The sequence below is a fragment of the Notechis scutatus genome, chromosome 2 (assembly GCF_049901735.1).
Source record: "Notechis scutatus isolate UNSWTSFEM ecotype Mainland chromosome 2, rNotScu1.2, whole genome shotgun sequence".
Classification (NCBI taxonomy): Eukaryota; Metazoa; Chordata; class Lepidosauria; order Squamata; family Elapidae; genus Notechis; species Notechis scutatus.
In genome coordinates, this window is record NC_142010.1 from 238,336,303 (window position 1) to 238,358,906 (window position 22,604).

Consider the following 22,604-nt stretch of genomic DNA (forward strand, 5'->3'; position numbering starts at 1 on the left):
GCAATGCCCAGTCAAACCAATACTAAAAATGTAATTTGCATTCAAATAAACAAACTGAAGCAGGTTACCTGTAGTGGTATTGAATTATGCAGTTTTTTTTAAAAAAATGCTATTTTTGCATACCAATATAACTGCTATTGTACCATAGTTTTAATGTGATATAGTTTACTAACTGCTACAAGTTCATGTCGACCTTCCTCATTTATCAGCCGGAAGACTCAAATCCAGGTAATCCCCACATTTGTACAACATCTGCCCAACAACTTTAACATCAATTCCCCAAGAAAGCCAACTGGGTAGCTGAACACCCAGACATAGGAAGACACATAAATGACCCCAAGAAAAAGATGCCAGGCTTTGAACTATCACATCAACAATAGATAATGTTGAATAGGATTTGCACCTCACATGGCGTCTGCTAGGACTCTATATATAAATGGAGCACAGTATCCTCCCCTCAGTGTGACTGAGGGGTCCCACATCTAACTATAGATCACATTGTGATGGGCTGTAAGCTGAAGGCATATACAGGTCCATTGTCTGATTCTTTTAATATAAACGATGCTGTGCTTCACTGGTTAGATGATCTAGACCAGGGATGTCAAACTCAAGGATCACAGGCCAGATCTGTCCTATGGGGTGCTTAAATCTGGCCTGTGGGGCCAGCCTAGAAATAGCAAAGGACTTGCCTGCAGTTCAGTGGTAGGATTCAATTTTTTTTACTACCAGTTATGTGGGCGTGGCTTGGTGGACATGGCAGGGGAAGGATACTGCAAAATCCCATTCCCTCTCCACCCCACTAACCTGCTTTCCAGCTCCGTTCTCCTGTGCAGGGCAACAAAAGAAGACCCAGCCGATCAGCTGGGACTCGGGAGGCAGAGAATAGATGGGGGCGGGGCCAGTCAGAGGTGGTATTTACTGGTTCTCTGAACTACTCAAAAATTCCGCTACTGGTTCTTCTGAACGGGTCAGAACCTGCTGAATACCACCTCTGCCGCAGTGCCTCTGGCAGCCAAAACTTTGGCCTGGATGTTTTTGGCCTGGATTTGGCCATTTTGGCTGGCAGGGTACTGCAAGAGGCGTCTGTCCCATCTCCTCCCCGCCAACCGGCCTGTGGAGGAGAACTACACTGCTGATCTGGCCCTTGAAGAAATCCAATTTGACACATCTGATCTAGACGTTGGTATTTGAACATAAATCTTTTTAATATTTATATTTTATTATCTTTTACTAATCTAAGTGAAATGTTTATATTGCTAGTCTATGTATGATATGCCATATGCTAAAAAATAATAATGGGAGTCACTGTATTTAATTGCTTAGCCTGCACTCTATAAGCCTTTCTAAAATAGCAGATACTCACAAAGAGTACAATCGTATTATGCTTCTGCTTATTTTCCATTCATCCTTTCAGACTTTGTAACTTGCTTTGATTGGGTTTCACATACTTCATCTTTCATACATTCCATTCTCGAAAATACTTGGCATAAAGCTACTAACTAATCCTATACAATTGCATTAGGCAGTGCTAGGCATTAAAGACAATTTAGTTGTATCAAAAGGCTGATTAAAGATTGATGGGATTATATTTGATGAGCATAGTCTAATCTGCCTAATATCCATGGCTGTTGTGTTGGATCTGTACTTTGGGAGGATGAAAGTTAGAAAAAGCAGAGTCAGAAGCTGTCTGTGGTGGACTGGGGCAAGGTGAGGATAGAGAAATGAAAAAGTCCATGAAAAAAAAGTGTAGTGGGCCTCTACAAGTTGAATGTGCAAATAATATCATGTTCTTTAGTTATTTCTATGTGAAGGAATGGGAGTAAGCTGAAAGTGGAGGTACTGCTTGCCATTGGACCCCAAAAGGTGTAACCTGAGGGTTGGGTTTGTACTTACTGAGAGGTGGTATTCAGCAGGTTCTGACCAGTTCTGGAGAGCCGGTAGTGCAAATTTTGAGTAGTTCGGAGAACCGGCAAATACCACCTCTTCCTCCTGAGTCCCAGCTGATTGGCTGGGTCTCCTTTTGTTGCCCTGCACAGGAGAACGGAGCTGGAAAGCAGGTTAGTGGGGTGGGGAGGGAATAGGGATGTTGCAGTATCCTTCCCCTGCCATGCCCACCAAGCCACGCCTACCAAGCCATGCCCACAGAACCGGTAGTAAAAAAAAAAATTAATCCCACCACTCTACTTATAATGATTTGCATGCTGCCTATTCATCATTCTCTAGTACTTCGAAACATACATTTGTAATTTTGTACAGCATGTGCAGATTTAAGTGGTGGTAATTCGAGTTTTTCTATTATTAAATCTTGCCACTTTATAACAAATGACGGTTTAGAAATGGGAGATAGTTTTGATTTCTGGGTGAAACATGGCAAACTGTAGACATCTCTGCAGAAGTGGAGTAGACAACCATGGCAGACTAAAGCATCCGTGAGTAGAATAATCCTTGAAATTTCTCAAATAAGGTGAGGATGGGAGATTGCCCAGATGTGCTTTGGATAGCTGCTCCTCACGAGGAGACTGAAGGATACTAGTTTTCTGCAACTTTGAGTGCTGAGGGATGATGGGATCAGCTACCTTGCTCTTAATGGAAGTGGAGCATTTTAAAAGACACTACATTTGCAAATCTCACCGAATAATCACTTTTGGAAGGTGCCTTTATTAACCACCTTAAAGTTGTTGGAGGGGCTGTGCAAAATCTTCATCAGGTGAGTTTATCTTCAATTCTGAACAATGGAAAAATTAATTATAAGCTTAAGAATTTAAAAATGAAATAAACAGCAGGAAGCTGAATAAGATTTCGATCTAAGCAAATTATAAATGGGCGAAGGGTCCAGATAAATTTAGAATATTGACTTTTGCTGTAAGAGTTTGGAATTACCTGTAAAATAAGTAGCTTTTGTGGGAAACAGATTTATTTGGCTATCTTGGCTATTAGAAGTCATAACAAAAAAAAAAATTATGATTTTACAAAATTGGGCATTAAGGGAATTAAAGATTTAAAGCAGAAGGAAAAAAAAATGCAAACCTCGGCTTTATGTCGACTACTACTAAGACTTACAAAATGTTACAAAATGTTGTAACATTGGAAATATTAAAGGAGATATTTGAAGAATGGACCAGAAATTAGTAACTACAATATTAATGATGTCTGCTACTATGGATAGACAATCTCTAAAAGATGTTAGTGAAGACATGACAAATATGAAGAAATTGATTTGGTTAGCTGGGGAATTCTGGGAGTTGAAGTCCATAAGTCATAAAGTTGTCAAGGTTGGACATCTGTGCTTTATTGTATTCTAGAATCATCATCTTTTAATGACCCCATGATCCCTTGTGGGGTGGACACTGGGCAACTGAATGGAGCTGAGTGATTACTGGCCGGATGCCCTTCCTGTTGCCAATGCGGACTTATATTCAGCAGATATATTCTCATTGTGCCCAGGGATAAAAAATATCTGCCTCTACCTAGAATCAAACTCACAGCTCCACCTCTAGACCACTGCACAACTACTTATTGCATTCTAGAATAAAGCCACTAAAATACTTGATTGCCCTCTATCAAAATTAAAGTGCACTTCCTTCTGATATTCTTTGTAGTTTATTTCCAAAGCTTTTTTCTATCTTTCTCAGAGTTTTAACTGGGTTTATTTGTTTGCTTGGTTTTTTGCACTTAACACTTTCTGACCTTGAAACTGAATTGCTGGCTGATGACACATCTCCCCTGAGAAGCTCTCTCAACTCCCAGAATTGGACTTTGAATTTGGGAGCAGTGGTATTAAAGCATCAAAGTGGGCATGTTGATGCTTGCAGAGAGCAGACACATTTGTGCTTTCATTTTACAAAAACAAACCAAGAATTGCCTAAAGAGATTTCATTGCTACAAATAAGTCTCTTTTGTCACTTAATTCTCATGGAAAATTGGAGACTGCATGGGAGTTGGTATAAATAACTCAGTGTTGCTTGTTTTTACATTTTGTATATATTGTTTAAATCAACACCTTTAAGTATGTTGAAAGGTGTCAAAATGCCTTTCTTTCGAGGATTCAATTTTCCTGCTGAGAGAGCTCCGGCGCTAGGATATGGACAACTGCTTGACAGCTGGATCTTTTTATTTTTCAGGAAGGCGGAGAACAGCGAGAAGTCTGCGTTCCTGGGCTAGCTAGCTTCTTATAGTAAGTCCCTGGTTTCTTATACCCTTTTCTTCCTTTGTAAGTTGATTTTGTGTGTTTGTATTTGTGCCTAATGTTTCAAATCCTGTTTGAGTTTGTCTTTATTTCCGCCGGAGGGCAAACTCTGCGGGGTGGCCAGATTGTATTATTGGTTTTCTGTAATCTCTTTTAGCTTTAAGATAGTTTTTCATATTTGTTCTGTGGCAATCTCCTGTCTGTCCCTTTTGTAATTTATATTTTGTGTCTTTTGTCTCTTTGTTTTGCTTATTTGGTATGTCCTGTGTTTGTAAGGGTTTTCTAAATTATCTTTTGTTTCCTTTTCCTATTTGTCTAGTTTTCTTAATTACTTAGGCTTTTGTCTATAGGGATTCTTTAATACTTTTTATTTGATTCCTTTTCCTATGTAAGTTTGTTTTCTGGCTGACCTGATGTTCCCCTTGGGCTTTTCCTGTTTTTTGTGACACTACTGCCTTCGTGAAATTCCCTTTCCACAAGTATATGACTTTTTCCAAAGTCATCTTTGAAGGTGCCATTGATATGTGATTGACACTGAGGGGTCATGAATCACAGCTTGTAGCCTCCATCAGGATATACTGTGAAACAATTTATCCATTTCATTGCAGAAACTTATAAAAAGTATTTTAATACATATTATATATTGTATATTGTTCCAATAAGTGTATCAGTATGTTTTTTACCTTTTATCTTTGTCAGGGAAAAAAGATAAACCAAAATAATGATAGGTAGAAGTTAAGCACCGAACTCCATTAAAAGTTGTACTTGAGTCTCTACAGTATTAATTGATATTAAACCAATCTGTTGTGTTGACCATGAAGCCAGTTACAATTTAATAAAGCCAAGATAAAACTGATTAGTTTCTTCTTATATCCTAATTGACATTTTTTCATTACATAACAAATTGCAAATTGTGAAACATCTATGCCATTCAGCTGTGAAAACCAGTAACTGAATATATGTGAGCCAATGAAAAAGTGCATAAATTTTACATGTCCTATCAGTACAATGTAATGTTGATTTTTCTGCATATATTTAAGGAAAAGCAATTATAAAAAAATAAGTTTATAATTTAAATTCATCTGTCATGTTTTTAAAATAATTTTCTGCCCTATTAGCCTTTAATATTGTTTAGTGTCAGTATTTCTACGCCTGTTTTAGAGTTGCCATTTAGATTAGGACTGAAGGTTTGCTTGCAAGGTTTGCTTGCAAGCAAATTCAGTGCAGACTCATGGCAAGCAAATGAGAGACTGAGCTAGCCGATGGCAGATAGATAGATCACTGAATGATTCTGTGAGCAACTCATTCTTACTGCTTTGCCTGATTTTGGGTAAAAGTTGCTCTTTTTTTTATAAAAAATTCAATATTTACATGCATGGTGTGTTGTGAGTTAATTTTGTGAGTTTGCTTGCAAGCAAATTTTATGTGACAGACTGAGTTAGCCAATGGCAGATAGATCTCTGAATGAATCTCTGATTCTGTGAGCAACTCAATCTGCCTGCTTTGCCTCATTTTCGGTAAAAGTTCTTTTTTATAAAAAAATCAATATTTATATAATATTTACATACAAGCCATGCCCAGCCAGTCACATGACCACCAATCCACACCCACAAACTAGGCCACACCCACAGAACCGGTTAGTGGTCCCTGGGCTCTAAAATTACGAGTTTGGTGGTCCCTGAGGTCCAAAAGATTGGCGACCCCTGATTTAGATTACCTTTTACATCTCAAATCTTTTTATATGTAATGTATATTTGCTGTCTGCATAAGACTGTATATACAATTAACATAAGTAATTTATTTTGTTTCCAGTATATGCTAGCCATTTTGCAATACTGGTTAGAATATAAACAAATTAAATTTGTGACAAATGGTTAAGTGCTTACGAATTAAGAGCCAAATGATGGACAGATAGTGTGTTTAATCCTGGAAAAAACAAATTCGAAAGCTACTTTTTGGCATGAAAGATAACCTTCCATTGACAGAGGATGTTCTGGGTCACTGACTGATGTAAAAGATCCAAAGGAGCAAGGAAATGTAAATGTAGGGTATTTCTCTTATATCATGTCCTGCTTCATTGGCATCATAGTGGTTGCAAAATTTTAGAAACAATCTTAAATACACTTGCTTAGAGTTTAATAGCAGAAAATGCTTAATAAACTGACTTAACATATAAAAAATAGGATTGGGTTCCTCAATCCACAGCTGGAACTTCTCTTGGCATATAAAAAAGAGAAAGATTACAGAATTCTTATGTCTTGTATGAAATTTGTTTTGGCAATGCATGTTTACATCAATTTATTCAGATTTGTTTAACAATAATAATGTCTGAAGTTCCTTTGATGAATCAAACTGTTCCTGAAGAAGAAAAATAAGAAAAAATGCATTGCTTTATGCATGTTGTGTTGATGTTGAGCAGAAGACCCAAATACATGAATCTAAATATATGGAATCATTGTAAGAAAAAAGTGGAAGACAGAAGGACTTGAACAACTTACATTGTTCCTTTGCTACAACTCATTCTGTTTGGTTGTAAGAGTAGAAAAACAGTAAGATAGTTAGACTTGATACCACTGATAATTCTGTGACAGATTCCTCTTATTGTTCTGTTTCAAGGTTGCTGGCATACATATACAAAAGTTGAAATAGTTGGTACAATTAAAGCAGATAGCAGGAAACAGGAATGTAATTAAAATGCCTGGCAAAAAAATGTCAATATAGACCAAGAAACAATAGCAGAGTCTGAATATGTTCCAAGAGTCATAGAAGGTCAAATCGGGTCCAAGAGTGAAAGGATTACAAAGAAGGAGGAAGAAAAATCATGAGCTGGAAAGCCAAAGTGTTGACTCTTAACAAAGACTACAAGCAAAGTGACTATCTGTCTGCTGACACTTGGCTACAATTACTGCCCTTTGCCTAGTAAGGAGTCTCATTGAGGAGCGTTGCTCTGCTTGTTTCTATAGACATCTAGACCTGGGGATTGTACCTCATTATCTAATTGCTCCAGTAGAACAGGAGATGCCTGTGGCTGATCAGCCTCAATTGAATTCTGGCTTACTGGCTTCAGAGTTTGACAATTCTGAAGCAGAGGCTCAGTTGGAGCAACACTGTGAGATTCAAGGTCAGGATCACATTCAGAATCATGGCACATAGCAGATATAGTGCTGAGGAATAAAAAATAATAATATAAATATTACAAAGAAGACATATTTTAGTTTAACTAAAAATATTTATTAACAATGTAAAATGTTTAATATTTTACAGTTAGAGCTATTTTGGCATGCCCTATAAGCAATAACACTAAGTTGATGTTCTGACACCATGCTTCAACCTTTACAGGAAACAAAATGGAATAATGTTTCAGTGGATTTTTTTGTTTCCCACACCATCTTTTAAATTTTCTACTTAAGGTTGTAACATAAACATGTTCCGATTTTTTATTTAAAAAAAGTAAAATAGCTATTCCTATGCATTATACAATATGTAGATATTATCTCATATTTACAGGAACAACATATCAATGTTATGTTGCTTATGTATTAGAAATTAAAAAATTGTACTATGAAGATCTTGTATAAGTTGTGTTATAGAGTGGAAGACTAAATATGAATGAGAGCACAAAAAGCAATAGAGTGTGTTTGTTCTCGTACAATATTGGCTCTGTTTATTTTAGCATTTTAGAATTTAAGCACAATTTTGCTCTTCTAAACAGTTTTCTATGGATTAAAATTGCTTAATAGAATATGTTCAAATGTTCATAACATCATACTAGCAAGAGCTACAGTCATACTGTTGCACTGTACATAATTGGTTGTGGCTTGTACACTAAATAAAAAATTTGCATGTGTTGGTTAATAATCATATTTGCATCTAATCACAAAATGATTTAAAGTAGACATGCTATATGCCATCAAAAAAAAGTTTAATAATATTCTTAATAGTGTTCAATTGGGTTTCTGAATTTGGTTCTTTTCAGCAACAAACTCTTTGAAAAGGAGGGAAGAAATATAACAAGGGGCATGTAGAAAACGCACATGGTCGTTTTAGAACAGGGCTTCTCAACCTCAGAGACTTTAAGATGGGTGGGTTTCAATTTCCAGAATTCCCCCAGCCAATTGAGTTGAAGTACACCCATCTTAAAATTTCTGACGTTGAGAAACACTGACTTAGATCATTTTAACTGATCCCAATAAAGGACATTTTGTATTGGCTGCAGTCATCTATACTCTTTCTGAAATGGATCATTTAGCTGGAGACAAGACAGCACAATCCAAAGAATCTTCTCTTCCGTCTTCGCACTAATGGATAAGGAGTCAAGTTTAGCAGGCTGCTATCATCTGTGATTTTAAATAAAAAGATCAGAGTTAGTCTCAGTAGCAATTGAGTGTGAATTCTTAACAGCAACATTTCTGCCTTACCATAGAGCAAGCTGTGAAATCTGGAGGGCTTTAAGGGGAAAACTTGATTCATGGGGTCTGGGGAAGTTTTCTTTCAGACTTCACTATAATAAATAGTAACTCTTGTGTACATTTCACTATTAGAATATATTTTATTATGGTTTAGGAGAGAAGCACCTTCCTCAATCATATCTGATACCTTCAGGTTTCAGCAATGCCAGCATCTTGAATACTATTATTATTGCTATTATCAACAATTATTCTGATCTACTTTTGTAACCAGGACGCCTATAAACATATCACTCTTTGGTGACCAAACCAACCGGCTTAATTTAATATGGACATCAGTTAAAAACTCCAAATTACAAACTTGTCAAAATAGAAAAGTCTGAAAGAGATGTCGAAGTAACACTTGATAGCAGAGAAGTTATTAACACAATTAACTCAAAATGGAGTTACATCTCCCAATTTATGGGGACCAGTAGTATCTTTTAATACTACAGATACAGCATCTGCAAATTTACAGAGTAATATGAGAATAGGAAGGGATGGGAGCTAAAGTACATGATACTGTACACAAGAGCAGATGTAATATACATATTTTAGGCTTTATTTTAGCTGGGCTAAGGAGGTAAAGAATTTGTTCCTTCCCAACATTGCTGAACCCTTCAGCAATCCTAGCCAGTGTGGGCAAAATCAAAGGATGCTTAGAGTTCAGCAACAGCTGTAGGATCATGTCCCTCAGTTACATTTTAGTTTATATTCAAAATATAAACTACAAAAAAGAGGAGGAGGAGGAGAAAGGTAGTACAGGTAGTCCCATACTCCCTGGCATGGGAGACAACAACAGATATCACCTGTTTTGAGGCATCCAATCTAGTTTATAAGAAATTCATTCACCATTACTGAAAGGAATTTAGTCAGCCGACTCAACTATCGTATTGATAAATACAGAAAAGCTTACCTTGATTTTTCAATGGTAAAGGCATAGTCTCCCTGAGTTTACTTAAAAGGTTTTTCATTTCTCTCATATCCCTGCAGACATAAAGCACAGAACTTAAATAAAAACCTATTTCTACATTTTAGAATATAAGAATAACACTACGGAATTTTTTTAAAAAAGGAATATGCACACATACCAAACATGGTATCAACATGGTTTCAATAAATATCAGCTTTTATGCCCAACAATAAGAACAACAATTAAAAAAAACATAAGGAAGAATTAGAGAATGGTAAGAATGGCATCAATATATATTCAAAATCTATTTATCTTGGGTATGTGATACGTTTCTAATACTTATTTAAATATTTATAGCCCAGACCCATCATAATGGGATGACAGGATGCAATGAATAAATAAACATTCAAACCAATCTTTATTACAGTCAACTCATTATTACTGTGCAAACATTAAAAACCTATGACAATAAAAACCAGCAATAAAAAACTAGTACATCTTCATGATATACTTACTGTAGGTTGACAAATATACACCAGGCAATTTACAGCAAATATACATCAGTATCATTCAGCATATTAGTTTTGCTAACAAAACTGAGATCAGTTACCATTTATTTAGGTATCTAGTCCTGCATTGTTTTCAGTTGTGATACTGAACATATGGAATAGCTTGGACAAATTCTACTAAATAAATATAAAAGTAAAAAAATAATAATTTAAGAACCAAATTAGACCCCACCCACCCCAAAAAAACATCATACCTTTCGGTGTTTTCAATATCTGTGGAAACCTGCCATAAATGTTGTTGTATTTCTACTGGTGAAGATGATGTTTCTTCCAAAATAGGAGCTTCTGAACTCTCCTCTAGCTTACTGTCAAGGCTCTTGGGTGCTGCACAGGTCTCTGTCCCTTTGAAAAAAAGCACCAAACAAAACATATTTAATCACAAAGATGTTATGTCAATATCTTCCCCCTAATCCTTTCACCTGCCGCTTTGGCAACGTCTGCTTAATTTCGGTGCTATAAATAAATTACATAAACAAACCAACATTGTTCAGGCCCAAATAATCATAATCAAGAGCTACTTCTGAGTAGTTTATTTTTGTTTGTCTACAAATAGAATCTTACCAGACTAAAGCAATAATATAGTCCATGAGTTCCTAGGGAGGATCTCACATTGTTCTCTTCCTGCCTAATAGAGATTCTTAGCTCCCTGTCTTGTTGCCTTCTGGGAAAGCTCCTCCCTCCTGTGGCTCCAGACTACATTCCACTATATCAGGGGTCTCCAAACTTGGCAACTTTAAGACTTGTGGACTTCAACTCCCAGTATTCTGAGAGTTGAAGTCCACAAGTCTTAAAGTTTCCAAGTTTGGAGACCTCTGCACTATATAACAATATGACAAATTGAATAATACTTGCTTCATAAATAATGCAATGCAGGGTTTGCAGTTTTCATACTTTATTCTCTTTCTGCTAAGAAAAAAAAAGAATTGAAGCATGTGCGCCAGCTGGAATGTTCAAGTCTCCCCTTCACTTTCTTTTTTAAAAGGCAGGATCTGTCTTTTAGAATGATAAAATGGCCCTTTAAAAAAGCCTCAGCTATGGTGCCAGGCACATTGTCCACTGAAAGAAAGGAGAACATTTGAAACAGCAGCATGAGTTAGCAGGCTGAGGAGGGGCAGAAGAATCCTGATTAAGAAAACATAAAGCAGGGTCTAATACTAGCTTTATCAAGAGAACTGATAAAACAGAAGAACATGGACATCTAAGCCTCTAGAACAGGGGTCCCCAACCGCCGGTCCGCGGACTGGTACCGGTCCGCGAACAAGCCTTACCGGGCCGCTGGTTGCTGGGCGCCGCCATCTTTTTGGTAAAAGTGCTTCGGTGAGCTTTTCCGGTAGAAAGCTCACGGAAGCGCTTTTCGTCAAAAGATGGCGGCGCAGCGCTCGGTGAGCTTTTCCGGTAGAAAGCCATTTCTACCGAAAAGCTCACCGAAGCGCCCAAATCAAAAGATGGCGGCGCCCAGTTGACGCCGGTACCGGGCCGCGGCGCCCAGCTGATGCCGGAACCGGGCCGCGGCATCGAAAAGGTTGGGGATCCCTGCTCTAGAACACAGAATGGTAGATTAATCATAAGCAAGCAGCAGAACAGTAAATAATGACATAGAATGCACATTAAAGTTGTTGAGAAAAACGTGAGTGAAATAGCTTCTAAATATAAAAAAATATGAAATAAAATGCTTCTTTCTAAGAGACATTTTTTGAACAATTTTTGTACAATCTTCTAAAACAAATGCCCTTATAGCTTCTGTTTCCACAGCAGTTTCCAGAACAAATCAGGTCCATATTGAAATAATCTTAAAACATGCTTTCTTTCTCATGTTTTGTATTGCCATAGTGTTTTGGAGCAATTTTTTTAAACAAATGATTTTAAGGTGCAAGTAAGTGTTTTATTTCTGTGCAGGGTTTTCATGCTCTGAGATATTGCTGATATTGTTTATATGTATCAGATGTTGCTGATACTTGTGCTTTACTGTTAGTGATCAGATTGTCAAAATAAATAAACTTTCAAAATATGCAAAAATCTACACTACATGAACTAGACGAAAAGACAAGTAACACCTATGCTATACCCTTAACGTTTAAAATGCATACGCGTTTATAGAAGAGGCGAACAGTGTACATGTGTGTCAAAAAAGGCAAGATGATACTCACAATCAAAACCTTTTATGAGGCATGTAAAAATGTTCAGCTGCATGGTCACAGCCATTATTTTGACTCTGTGATATGACCAACTGACCAGTCCAAAAGGCCCTTTCTGGACCAAAGCTTTTTTAATTTACAGAGAATTGAGTTCTCTAAGTTTATATGAGTCTCCTGAGTTAGATAAAGTCCCAGAATCATCCCATAAGATCCTCCGTATAGTAGCAGTCTGCAAGAAGACTCTGGAACTGCACTTTCAAGTGCCAGACAACATCTACAAAACCTGGGAGGTAGAGCTGCAACCACTTCACGATTGATTGAAAAAGCAGCCTTTGGGGTGTTTTTTTAAAATGGGTAATAAATCACACATTTCACTTATTAAAACACTTTATTTATTATCCTTACTAAGCTAATAAAAGAGGCTCTTTTCAGCCACAGCCTCTTACTCCTTTTTAAAGATCTGCTCCATTTTTGAGAAACATGGGATACTTTTTTTCTTTGATAGAGAAATACAAGGAATTAAAGGAATTGTGGTTTTATTTTGTCATTTCTATGAATCTGCCACATTTATTTGATGTTGGGAGTTATAATTTATAATTTTATTGAAGAATCTAACAAAAAATTGATAAATTGAACAAGTATAGTGATCTTTGTTAATAAAGATGATGATAATCTAGAAAGATTAATAAGTGCAAATAGAAACATATATCATTTCCCACAATACAGAAAAATGGATTTAGTTAAGATGGTGATGTAAACTTTTTAACCAAGAGATTTAATTTGATCTTGTTTTTATGGGATATTGCTTCTGGTTTTTATGCTTGAAACAAAAAAATGAAATTTAGAATTAATAGAAGATTTAATCGATGGTTTAGTAATTCTATAATCAGTTTGTAATAATTACAGTAATGTAAAAAAACTGACGTCATAAATGTATTAGCATTTTACTGTGTTGGAAAGATTTAGAAGTCAACACCATTTTTTCTTTCCTTTTTTTATTCTGCACTCCCCCTTTTTAAATCTTTATTTTAATTGTACTTTATGCTATAATAACTTAATAAAACTTTCATTTAAAATGAAAAGAAAAAAAAAATGGCTGACAAACTACATGGCTTATACAGCTATGGACCTGCTGAAGTTTTGCTTGTTTCAGAGCAGACTCAGGACCACTGAAGAGGTCTAGAGCAGTGGCCCCCAATCTTTTGGGCACCAGGGACGTTGGAGAGAGGTTTTTCTGTGGATCGGAGGGGGCGTGGTTTTGCACACTGCCTGCATCCTGCACATGGGGCTTTCCTAGTTTGCACGGCCTGGTTTCTAGCATGCCGTGGACTGCTGCCGGTCCATGGACCAGAGGATGAGGACCCTTGGTCTAGAGCAGCCCAGGAAAGGACTGCAGTTGCAGAGTAGCCCAAAGGCTACAAATAGGACCAGGGATGAAGCAAGGCACCTGTCTTCTTTCTGCAGTCAGTCTGGCTGAAGACTAAAAAAAAAAAATCAAAGGCTGCAAACTCTAAGAATAATAATTAAGCTAAGAATAATTCATGTCCTTATTTAACTCTAAGGGAGAGGGGGTTGTACAAATGGTAACATACTTAACAAGATAGACTATATCAGAAATGGAAGCTTCATGTTGCCATTGGCAAGATAATTAACTTTAAAATGCTTGAACATAAGTCACAGTTTTACTCCCTGCTGATTTATTGGAAAGCTGCAGGAAGGCAGGAGAGATGATAATTTAAATGGCTTAGCTTAAAGGCTGCTTGACTCAAAAGAAATTTGCACTGCTGAAGGAAACCCTTCTAATCTAGCATACATTATCAATAAAAGGGAGAAAAATCATAAGGTTTTTGGATGCTGAGCATCTGATTATTTTTTGAGAACTCAAGATCTTATGACACCCCAGAGCAAAATCTGTCTCTGTGACAGCAGGTTAGTCAATTTAAAGCAATTTCATTATATCTTAAGTTCCTTCATGTACTTAAGATTCTATTTATGCAGCACTTGCACATTTTATAATAAGAGTGAGGAAATCAAAACACACTGTTCAACTAATCCATTCCTTGGATGCTTGGCAAGCTATTTCTGTATCATGCCAAGAGTAAGTTACTAGAAGTCATTAGTTTATTACAGTTATGGAACACAGCAGCCTAGAAATAAAACTGTAAAGATAAGCCCTTAACAAAAATGGTCTACCCTCATAGGCAATATTTTTCTGTTGCACTCACCATATTGTGGAACACTCTTGTCTTGAGTGTAGACTAGCACCCTAATTGTTGCCTTTCCAGAAACTGTGAAAGACAGAATTTGTCCTTTCAGAAATGAATGGCCATAAATCTACTTACCACTTTTATGGTTGCCTGTGTTTTTATTGGCTTTTACGTTTTTTTACTGTTTTTGTTTTTTTAATCCAGTAGTGTATAAATAAAGTAGGTGTTCATGTACTTTTCTAAGAAGAATATGAAATACGCAACATAGGGAATAAATGTCATAGTTTTTGATTTCTAAAGCAGCTTTTATGGTGGCAGTGCAGTACTGACTTTTTTCAAGTTATCTTGACTGTGCCTCATTTTTAATTTCCAAAGGAGAAGCACTATGGCAGAAATGCATTATGATGCACAAACCATTTTCACCAATGGAAATAATGTTTCCCTTTTCTTCTTTGCAAGTTTGATATTTCCCCAAGTATGTAGCACATTGATTTTTTAAAGGAACTCTTTTAAGCAAAATGCCCTGCTTTGGACACAATTGGTCTAACATGTGAGATAGCTCACCCGTTAGCAGAAATAGCTTGAGTCAAGAGGGTAAAACAGAAGTAAGAGGCTACTTCCTTCAGCTTCCAAAGGGAGACCAAAAGAAAAAAAAATGCCTTCTCTAGGTAATTCAGAAGGCTCTCTTGCCCAGGATTCCTTCTATTTCAATCAACTCTTCAAATCTGCTTGAATTTGAAGGACTTTGCAAATAATGACTCCGTTCGGTCAGTATCAATGCCACAAGTACAAAAAGCATTCAACTATCTGTCAGCAATTTTCTCCTTACAAACACTTGACTGCCGCCAGGCAATTGTTCCACCTTGTTCAGGACAAAATGGTTATGAAGTGGCTCTGAAGTGGCACCTGTGAACAGATAGAAATTCCCAACATTCATCACAGCAAAAGCTCGTAAATAGACACCCAAATTCTCTCAGTGACTGTGTTTCTTTTTTTATGGTTCACCTCAGCCATCACATTTCCTCCCTAGTCTGTCTTTTTAAAAGTACATGTGGAAGAGTAGACTTAGAGGGTGAAATAATTAAAAATCAGTATGTTAATTGCTTGGGCATAAGATGCATAAACAAGCATCTACTTCAAGTGACCAGTGTTTGTCAACCTGGCTGGGAAATTGTGGGAGCTGAAGTCTTAAAGTTGCAAAGGTTGAGAAACACTGATTAGACAAATGGAAATAAATTTGCTTCAAAGCATTTTAGACTCTGCAGGTTGGCCATGTTTTTGTTTGTCTGTGTGACTGCACATGCATATCAGAGAATTGTTGGAAAAATATTCAAAGCAGGCAAGTTACTAAAGATGTGGATTAATTAACATATGTAAGATGGGCAGCTACATAAAGAAATAAATCATAATGGAGTAAAATGAAGTGTATATATTTTTAATATAAATAACATGATTTCTTGATAGGCCAAAAGTTAATGAAGCGAACAAAAAAATAAATTTCCTACATGTTAGAAATTCAAATAAGGCAAATACAAATTTCTTCACTTAAAAAAGAGAAGTTAAATGTGTAAATATAAGTGGTTTAGCAAAAGTGCTTGTGAAAAAGACCTTGGAGTAAGTCATTATAATCAAAAGATAAATCAGCAAGTTTAATTTCCAATGATGTGAAATTACTAGTATGCATGTATATAATTTATCACTACCTTGATTCTAGTGTGTTCTAGATGGGTTACAGAGAACTAATAATACATAAAACAAGAATAATGAACAATACTCATTTTGACTACTGCGTTCAATTCAGCCTATCATATTGATGGTAATAAGAATGATCAAGAAACTAGACATCAATCCTGAAAAGGATAAAGGAGGTATTAATTAGGTATATTTATTATTTATCTAGAGGGATGTGGTATTAAACAGAAGACCAAGACACATTCTATAACATTAAAATGATGATGCATTTAATTACCAGAAAGCACTTTCCAAGTGACTTCTTAGTAGCAAGAGATGACAGAATATATAGATATACCCAGAAAGTAGATGAACTCACCACTAAATGAATCACGGTGAGTCTGGACAGTCTTTGGTCAAGAATACTTTATGTTCCTACAAGGAACATACATATGGCATCTACAATCCTGCATTTCTTTTATTTGACAAAATGATGCAACGATCTATTTGCACAATATTATCCAGGAAAAGCTGCACACATCAGCTTTGTGACATAAGCACCGAGTTTGCTAGCAAGTTAATAGTTGAAATAAGCAGGCAAGGCAGATAATATATCCCAACTTATGCCACATAGCAAGGAGTTACTGGAATAACATTCTATAGTACTTTAGAAAGAAGAGCATAGGGGACTGAGTGAACATTGTGAGAAAATTTTAAAAAATTAAAAGCATTTGTGTGTTAAAAGTGTAACATTCTTATAGAATGTTTTATAAGTAATAACAGGAGAAATAAGTCCTGTGGATAAAAAAAAAGTTACTTTCTTAATTCTGGTTACAAATACGACTTTACCAAAAACAGATGAGGGGACGTGCTATTTTTGTGTGGCATAGGAGTTACTCCTTTTAAAGTACTCCTTTCCTCCTCTCTCCCCCATAAGAATATCTCCAGAGCAAGCCGTGCAGAGTTGAGTTCCTAAGGTTTGGCTTCTGCTCAATTAGTGTGTAGGAGGAAGGCATCATGCTTGCAAGAGAAGGGCACATCTGGATTAAAAACAGCTCAGTGTCTTTTTGCAAAAGAGCTATTTTAGTTTCAATATGTTTACTGCCTCCTTACAAGGAGGTTGATTTTATTTCTGTAGATTAGCTCCCTGAAGGAAGAAATTGGACCTAGGTAGCAAAGTGAACTTTACAAACGATATAAAAAGCAACAGGGAACCTTAAGCTTTGATTTTGCAAAATTGTTTTGTATCCACAAGGTAAGAAAAATCACCAAAGCATCCAACTGTGCAGCTTGCTTAAGTTGATAACCTATCTTCCTGAGTTTAGGGGGTCAGAGACCTGATGATGATATAGTCATAATTACACGTTCTTGGGAACATATTCATAAAGAAAATGAGTGCAGTCAGGTGAAAAATTATTTGGTAGACATCTCCCAGAAAATTGCGTAGTAATGCAACTTGACTGTACAGCACAGATTCAAAACCACCGTGCCAGGAAATAAAATAATATTCAGAGTTAAACATGGAAGATGTAGTTGTGAATAGCTGCTATATGTTAAGTCAACTGTGATGCTTTTTAAATGCTGGTTAATAATGCAGTGATAACACTCTTACTTTCAGAGGATTAGGAGTGCTTGGTGGACACCATCTTACTGCTGAGAGAAGACTGAGAACAAAGGTATTGCTTGACGCCTCTTAGAAATAGGGTTTTCTAGCATTAATGAGATAATTATTCAGAAATTCTGTTCCATTAGTACTTGAAGCCAACAGTATTTTTTTCTACTGGCTTGTCTTGCTATGTATTTACTTTGCTTCTTGCATCTAGTCCAATATGCTTGCTTTGATTGGCATAATTTCAGGTCCTGCTCAGGAGACCATCATATTGCTTTCTATTTGGTAAGTGGAGATGCCAGTGATATTAATGTCATTAACTACTGAACCAATTTCCCTCCCTTATAAATTGCCATTTCACCGACTACCAGAACTAAGAAGTAGAATCACTTCAACAATTCTGCTTCTGAATTTCTCCCTCTCTGATTTCTTTCTGTCTTAATTAATTTTTATGAGAATTCTGTGTTCTAAGAAATTATTTATTAAATTTACATGCCACCCATCTTGCCTAAAGGTAACTCTAAGTAGATTGAAAAAATGTGTTTTTTCTTTGCTCCTCCCCCCCATTTTCTATTCCCTAATTTTCCTTTCATGCCTTATGTTTCCAATCAAACTTGAAAGGATTGACTTTTCTCTTTCTGTTAAACAGCTTACTAAAATATTATAAAGGAGGAAATAAAAAAGAAGACAAATGGTTAACTGAGAGAGCCTTGCATGCTATTTTTAACTGTTATATACTGATAGCTTCTACATTGGGTGGAAAAGAAAACGGCATATGAATCTCCCATCCACAACCTCAAAACTTAAAACAAACAAGCTTGATCGTTCCTTCCCCAGAGTAATACTGATCCTTGATGCTACAGACTGAGATATTGTTCACGGAGAACTAAGCCTTAGACTTGGTATTTCATGTCACGGAATGCTGTCAATTGCCCTCCTCTATTAAAAAACACAAGGTGGTGTATAAATGGTGCAACCATGGCTTAAATTACTACTGCATCAGTGAGGAAGCAGACAATTAATGTTCCAGTCTTCCTTTTCTACAACATATTGCATATTTTATAGTCAGAGCCTCTTTGAAAATTGCTTTGTTCAGAAAGGAAAGAGCTCTCCAAATTTTCATCTAACCATGATCTGGTTACAGAACTCTAGATGACCAGTAGATGGCAACAAAATGTTTTCAACATGGAGGCCCTATTTCTCATAAATAAAAGCAATATGCTAGAGACATGTATGTGTAGGTATTTTATTTATTTATATCCCAACTTTATAGTATTATTTTTATAAATAACTCAAAGTAGCAAACACACTCCATTGTCTTCCCTATCTTCTCTATCACAACAGTCATTTGATGTGAATTGGGCTGAGAGAGAGAATGATGGGCCCAAAGCCATGCTGGCTGGGGAATTCTTGGAGTTGAAGTCCAAATAACTTAAAGTTGCTGAAATTGGGAAACACTGCTCTAGAAGAATAGCTCATTTTCTGGGAACGTATATCATGAGACAAAATGGGAGAGTAAACATGTTTTGCAGCAGGAAGGAGGGAATGTCCCCACCCACGATTGTTAATTGGAAAGGAAGGCCTACTTCTCTCCATTAGTCAACATAGCAGAGAAACAAGAAAGAAATTGAAATGTTCTTTCATAAAACTAAGTGGACAGAGTTTTGAAAGACAAATGTATCATGCACTAGCATGCCAGGTATCAAAAGCCCACCTGCTTTTTCACCATGCCATTTCAGGACACCTCTATTCAGTGGCAAGGTAGAACAAAAGCCAGAGGGTGCTGAGCAGCAAACATTATGCCCATTCCATTATCCATCAATACAAAGGTAAGTGAACTGTATTATAATTTGGCAGCAAAGAAATCTTCAGAAACCTGGGGCTGAGATTGCCACAGCCATCTTCTATGTCCAGCCACCTGGCAACCAAGACCAAATTGGACACAGGGGCATCTCCAACCCATATGAATACAAATAACCCAAGAGCCAAAAGTATAAAAGTACAGAAACAGCTGATGACAAGAGAGCTTTTCCATAAGAACATTTGGGAACAAGACATTTTCTAAACAAAGGTATATGATCAATATGAGTATGGAATTGAAGCAATAGAAATGAAGACAGCAACATTAAAGTCATGCTTTAGCACTATCAATCTGGCTTTATGACATAAAGCAACCTACTATTCAATTCCTGATGTTTATTGTGATTTTAGATTTCTAGACAAGGTTTTCTGACTTCTGAATGAACTTACTCAATTCTCCAGTCGCTAACCTCTTCCGTGACCCTCAACTGAGTCTTTACTTCTGACTCCCCTATGATGAGCTATTATGGTAACCTTACTTATACCATGGCATACTAATTATTTGTGAAATCCATGTAACATATGTGAATTTCTATGAGGCAAATATAAATACTGTGTACACAGAAAATAGAAGTTGTGCATAAGTTGCCTAAAAAAAACAGAGAAAAATCAGTGTTGACCACTTTCATTTTATATGGTCAGTTTTTAACAATGGTATAATAATCACCCCCATGAAAAGCCAAGTAATTTTCTGCTCCAAGTAAGACTTTTTTCATAGTCCCCAGAAGCTGGTTAATAGGGCCCTGCTTTACTTCTAGAGAATCCATGAGAGACATATTTAGATTGCTGAACTAAAGAATGACCTATGAAAGGAAGTTAGTGCAATTTTTCTGTTTTGCTGATTTTGAGCGGGTGTGCTATTTTGAAATGTGGGATCTGTGATTCCAAATGACAGTGGATTTTATTTTAGCCTACGGAAGAAATAAGAAGAGATAAAATGGTTCTTTTCAACATTCATATTCTTTTGAAAATCTGTATCGGACTATTTATACTGCCTAAAGATGCAAGAAATCTGAACTGCAGTAGAATGGCTACAAAGGTCTGGGCTGAGTTATAAAGGCTCTGTAACTATCTATGGGCAGACTGACTGAAGATTAACAGATGAATGTCCTATTTCACAATTAGCCATTGACAGCTGAATTGAATGAAACAATATCTGAAGGATTTATCCTATGTTACCTTCCTACCTTTCCGATGAAGTTGAAGTGATCCAAGAAGGCATATGGATTTCAGCATCTCTGTGGTGTACATTTCTAAGCAACACTGCAACTGGATATATAGTCTACAGATTTCAGGATGAATTTCACCATCTTCTGGCCTGCAACAGATATATGTATGTGTAAAACGAATAGAAAATGTTATCATTGTCAACCTATAATTCTCCTCTCCACATTTCTCCATACAGTGCATTATACACACACACTCTCTCTCTGTGTGTGTGTATGTGTATACCCCTCCCCAGGTATGGCAAGCCCCTGGATTGGGGCTCGATACTTACACTATATAAAATATTTTTCTTTTGGATGAAATGCCTAAACAAAAAAATATTAATTGTAGGGACATCTAGAAGGCATAGAATCATCAGCTACCAATTCCTCCCTGCCTTACTTCTCTGTATAAGACAAGCCAAGATTGGAAGTTCAGTTGAGGAAACAATTTGTGATTGTTATCATGAAAGTCAATGACGTCAAAAGAATTGCATAAGCCAATGAATATTTCAAAACCCAGGTAGCAAAATCAAGCAAACACTTCAGGAACAAACATTCCCAATTTTATTTCAAGGTGTTGATTCCTTCCTGTTGCTTCTTTCTCCAGCAAGAAAAATAAGTATGCTAATGATCACTAGTTCATTAGTCATTTTCCAACTTTTCTGATTTATTTTTTAAAAAAATCACCCAACCCCGATTACTAAATCTTTCCCAAAACTTGCCAAATGGAAATGCAATTTCATTTTATGTAAGAGAATGTTATTTCTAATTCCATATGAAATGGATTTACAATTACATTAAGAACGGATTTACATCAACGTAACAACCTGTGAAATCTTTGATAAAATTTATAGATTGCTATTCTTTTAGCATAGAAATGTATGAATGCTTAAAGATATATAGCTCTTTTGATCAAGTATACTACCATTCTGGCTCCAAACATATTCATTTATTTTTTAAATTATCTGCGATATAGCATTATACTTGACCACAACTATTGTCAATCCTAATTATAGCTGAAAAGTTATTTTTAGAAACTTATTTTGAAATTAACTATGAGTTGTGAAAAAGATAACAATTCTATATTATTTATTAGGTTCAAACAAAATTAAACAGTGTGATTTATTGAAAATCAAAACAAAGTTCTGTGGAGAGCTTTAGTAGGACTTACTATGGAAGATACTGAGATGTACTGCTCCTCTTATCTATGAGGTTAATTATAATCAGTTGGTACACACCTTATTTAATGACAGTAATTAGGACCATAATTTCCATAGCTAAATGACAGCTGTAAAGTGCAAAACCACATGATGGTGCTTCTTAGTAATGGCAGTTCCAGCATTTCTGGTTGCTATCATTAAATTGTGTAACGTTGTTAAACACATGGTCGCCATCTGTCACCTCTTGCTGGCTTACCTACTGACTTTGCAAATAGTGATACTGCGACTGTATTTGTATTTACAAACTTTGTATTTACAAAGTAGAGATGAGGACCGATTGGAAGTACCACTTGTTCAGCACAGTTGTAATTTCCAATGGTCATTAATGAGTGGTCATTAATCAAGGATTACCTGTATTCTATGCAACACTAAGCCATTTTAAAATCCTAGCTGTTGAACAATAATGACCTGATTTGCATATACCATTAAGCCTAAATAAAATAAAATAATGTCTTAGTGTTATATGTGAACCAAATCTTTAACAATAAAAGATACTTTACATTTTGAGAGATTATGAAGGAAAACATAATAATCTACTGACTTCTATTCAAAAGCTTGATAGTTATACAAAATATAGTTCT

At 36.2% G+C, this 22,604-nt stretch overlaps 1 protein-coding gene across 3 annotated transcripts in view; it reads right to left on the reverse strand.

The window, feature by feature from the left end:
* Nucleotides 1-7,395: 7,395 nt before the first annotated feature.
* The window catches only part of RGS7BP (regulator of G protein signaling 7 binding protein), a 72,441-nt gene continuing 57,232 nt past the window's right edge, over nucleotides 7,396-22,604 (reverse strand). For all 3 annotated transcript variants that reach the window (XM_026670536.2, XM_087958367.1, XM_087958369.1), the window contains 4 exons: nucleotides 20,783-20,913; nucleotides 10,308-10,455; nucleotides 9,548-9,618; nucleotides 7,396-8,523 (listed from right to left, as the gene is read on the reverse strand). In XM_026670536.2, the coding sequence (XP_026526321.1) occupies nucleotides 8,432-8,523; nucleotides 9,548-9,618; nucleotides 10,308-10,455; nucleotides 20,783-20,913 (442 nt within the window). In that variant the 3' untranslated portion in view covers nucleotides 7,396-8,431. The remainder of the gene's footprint in view (nucleotides 8,524-9,547; nucleotides 9,619-10,307; nucleotides 10,456-20,782; nucleotides 20,914-22,604) is intronic.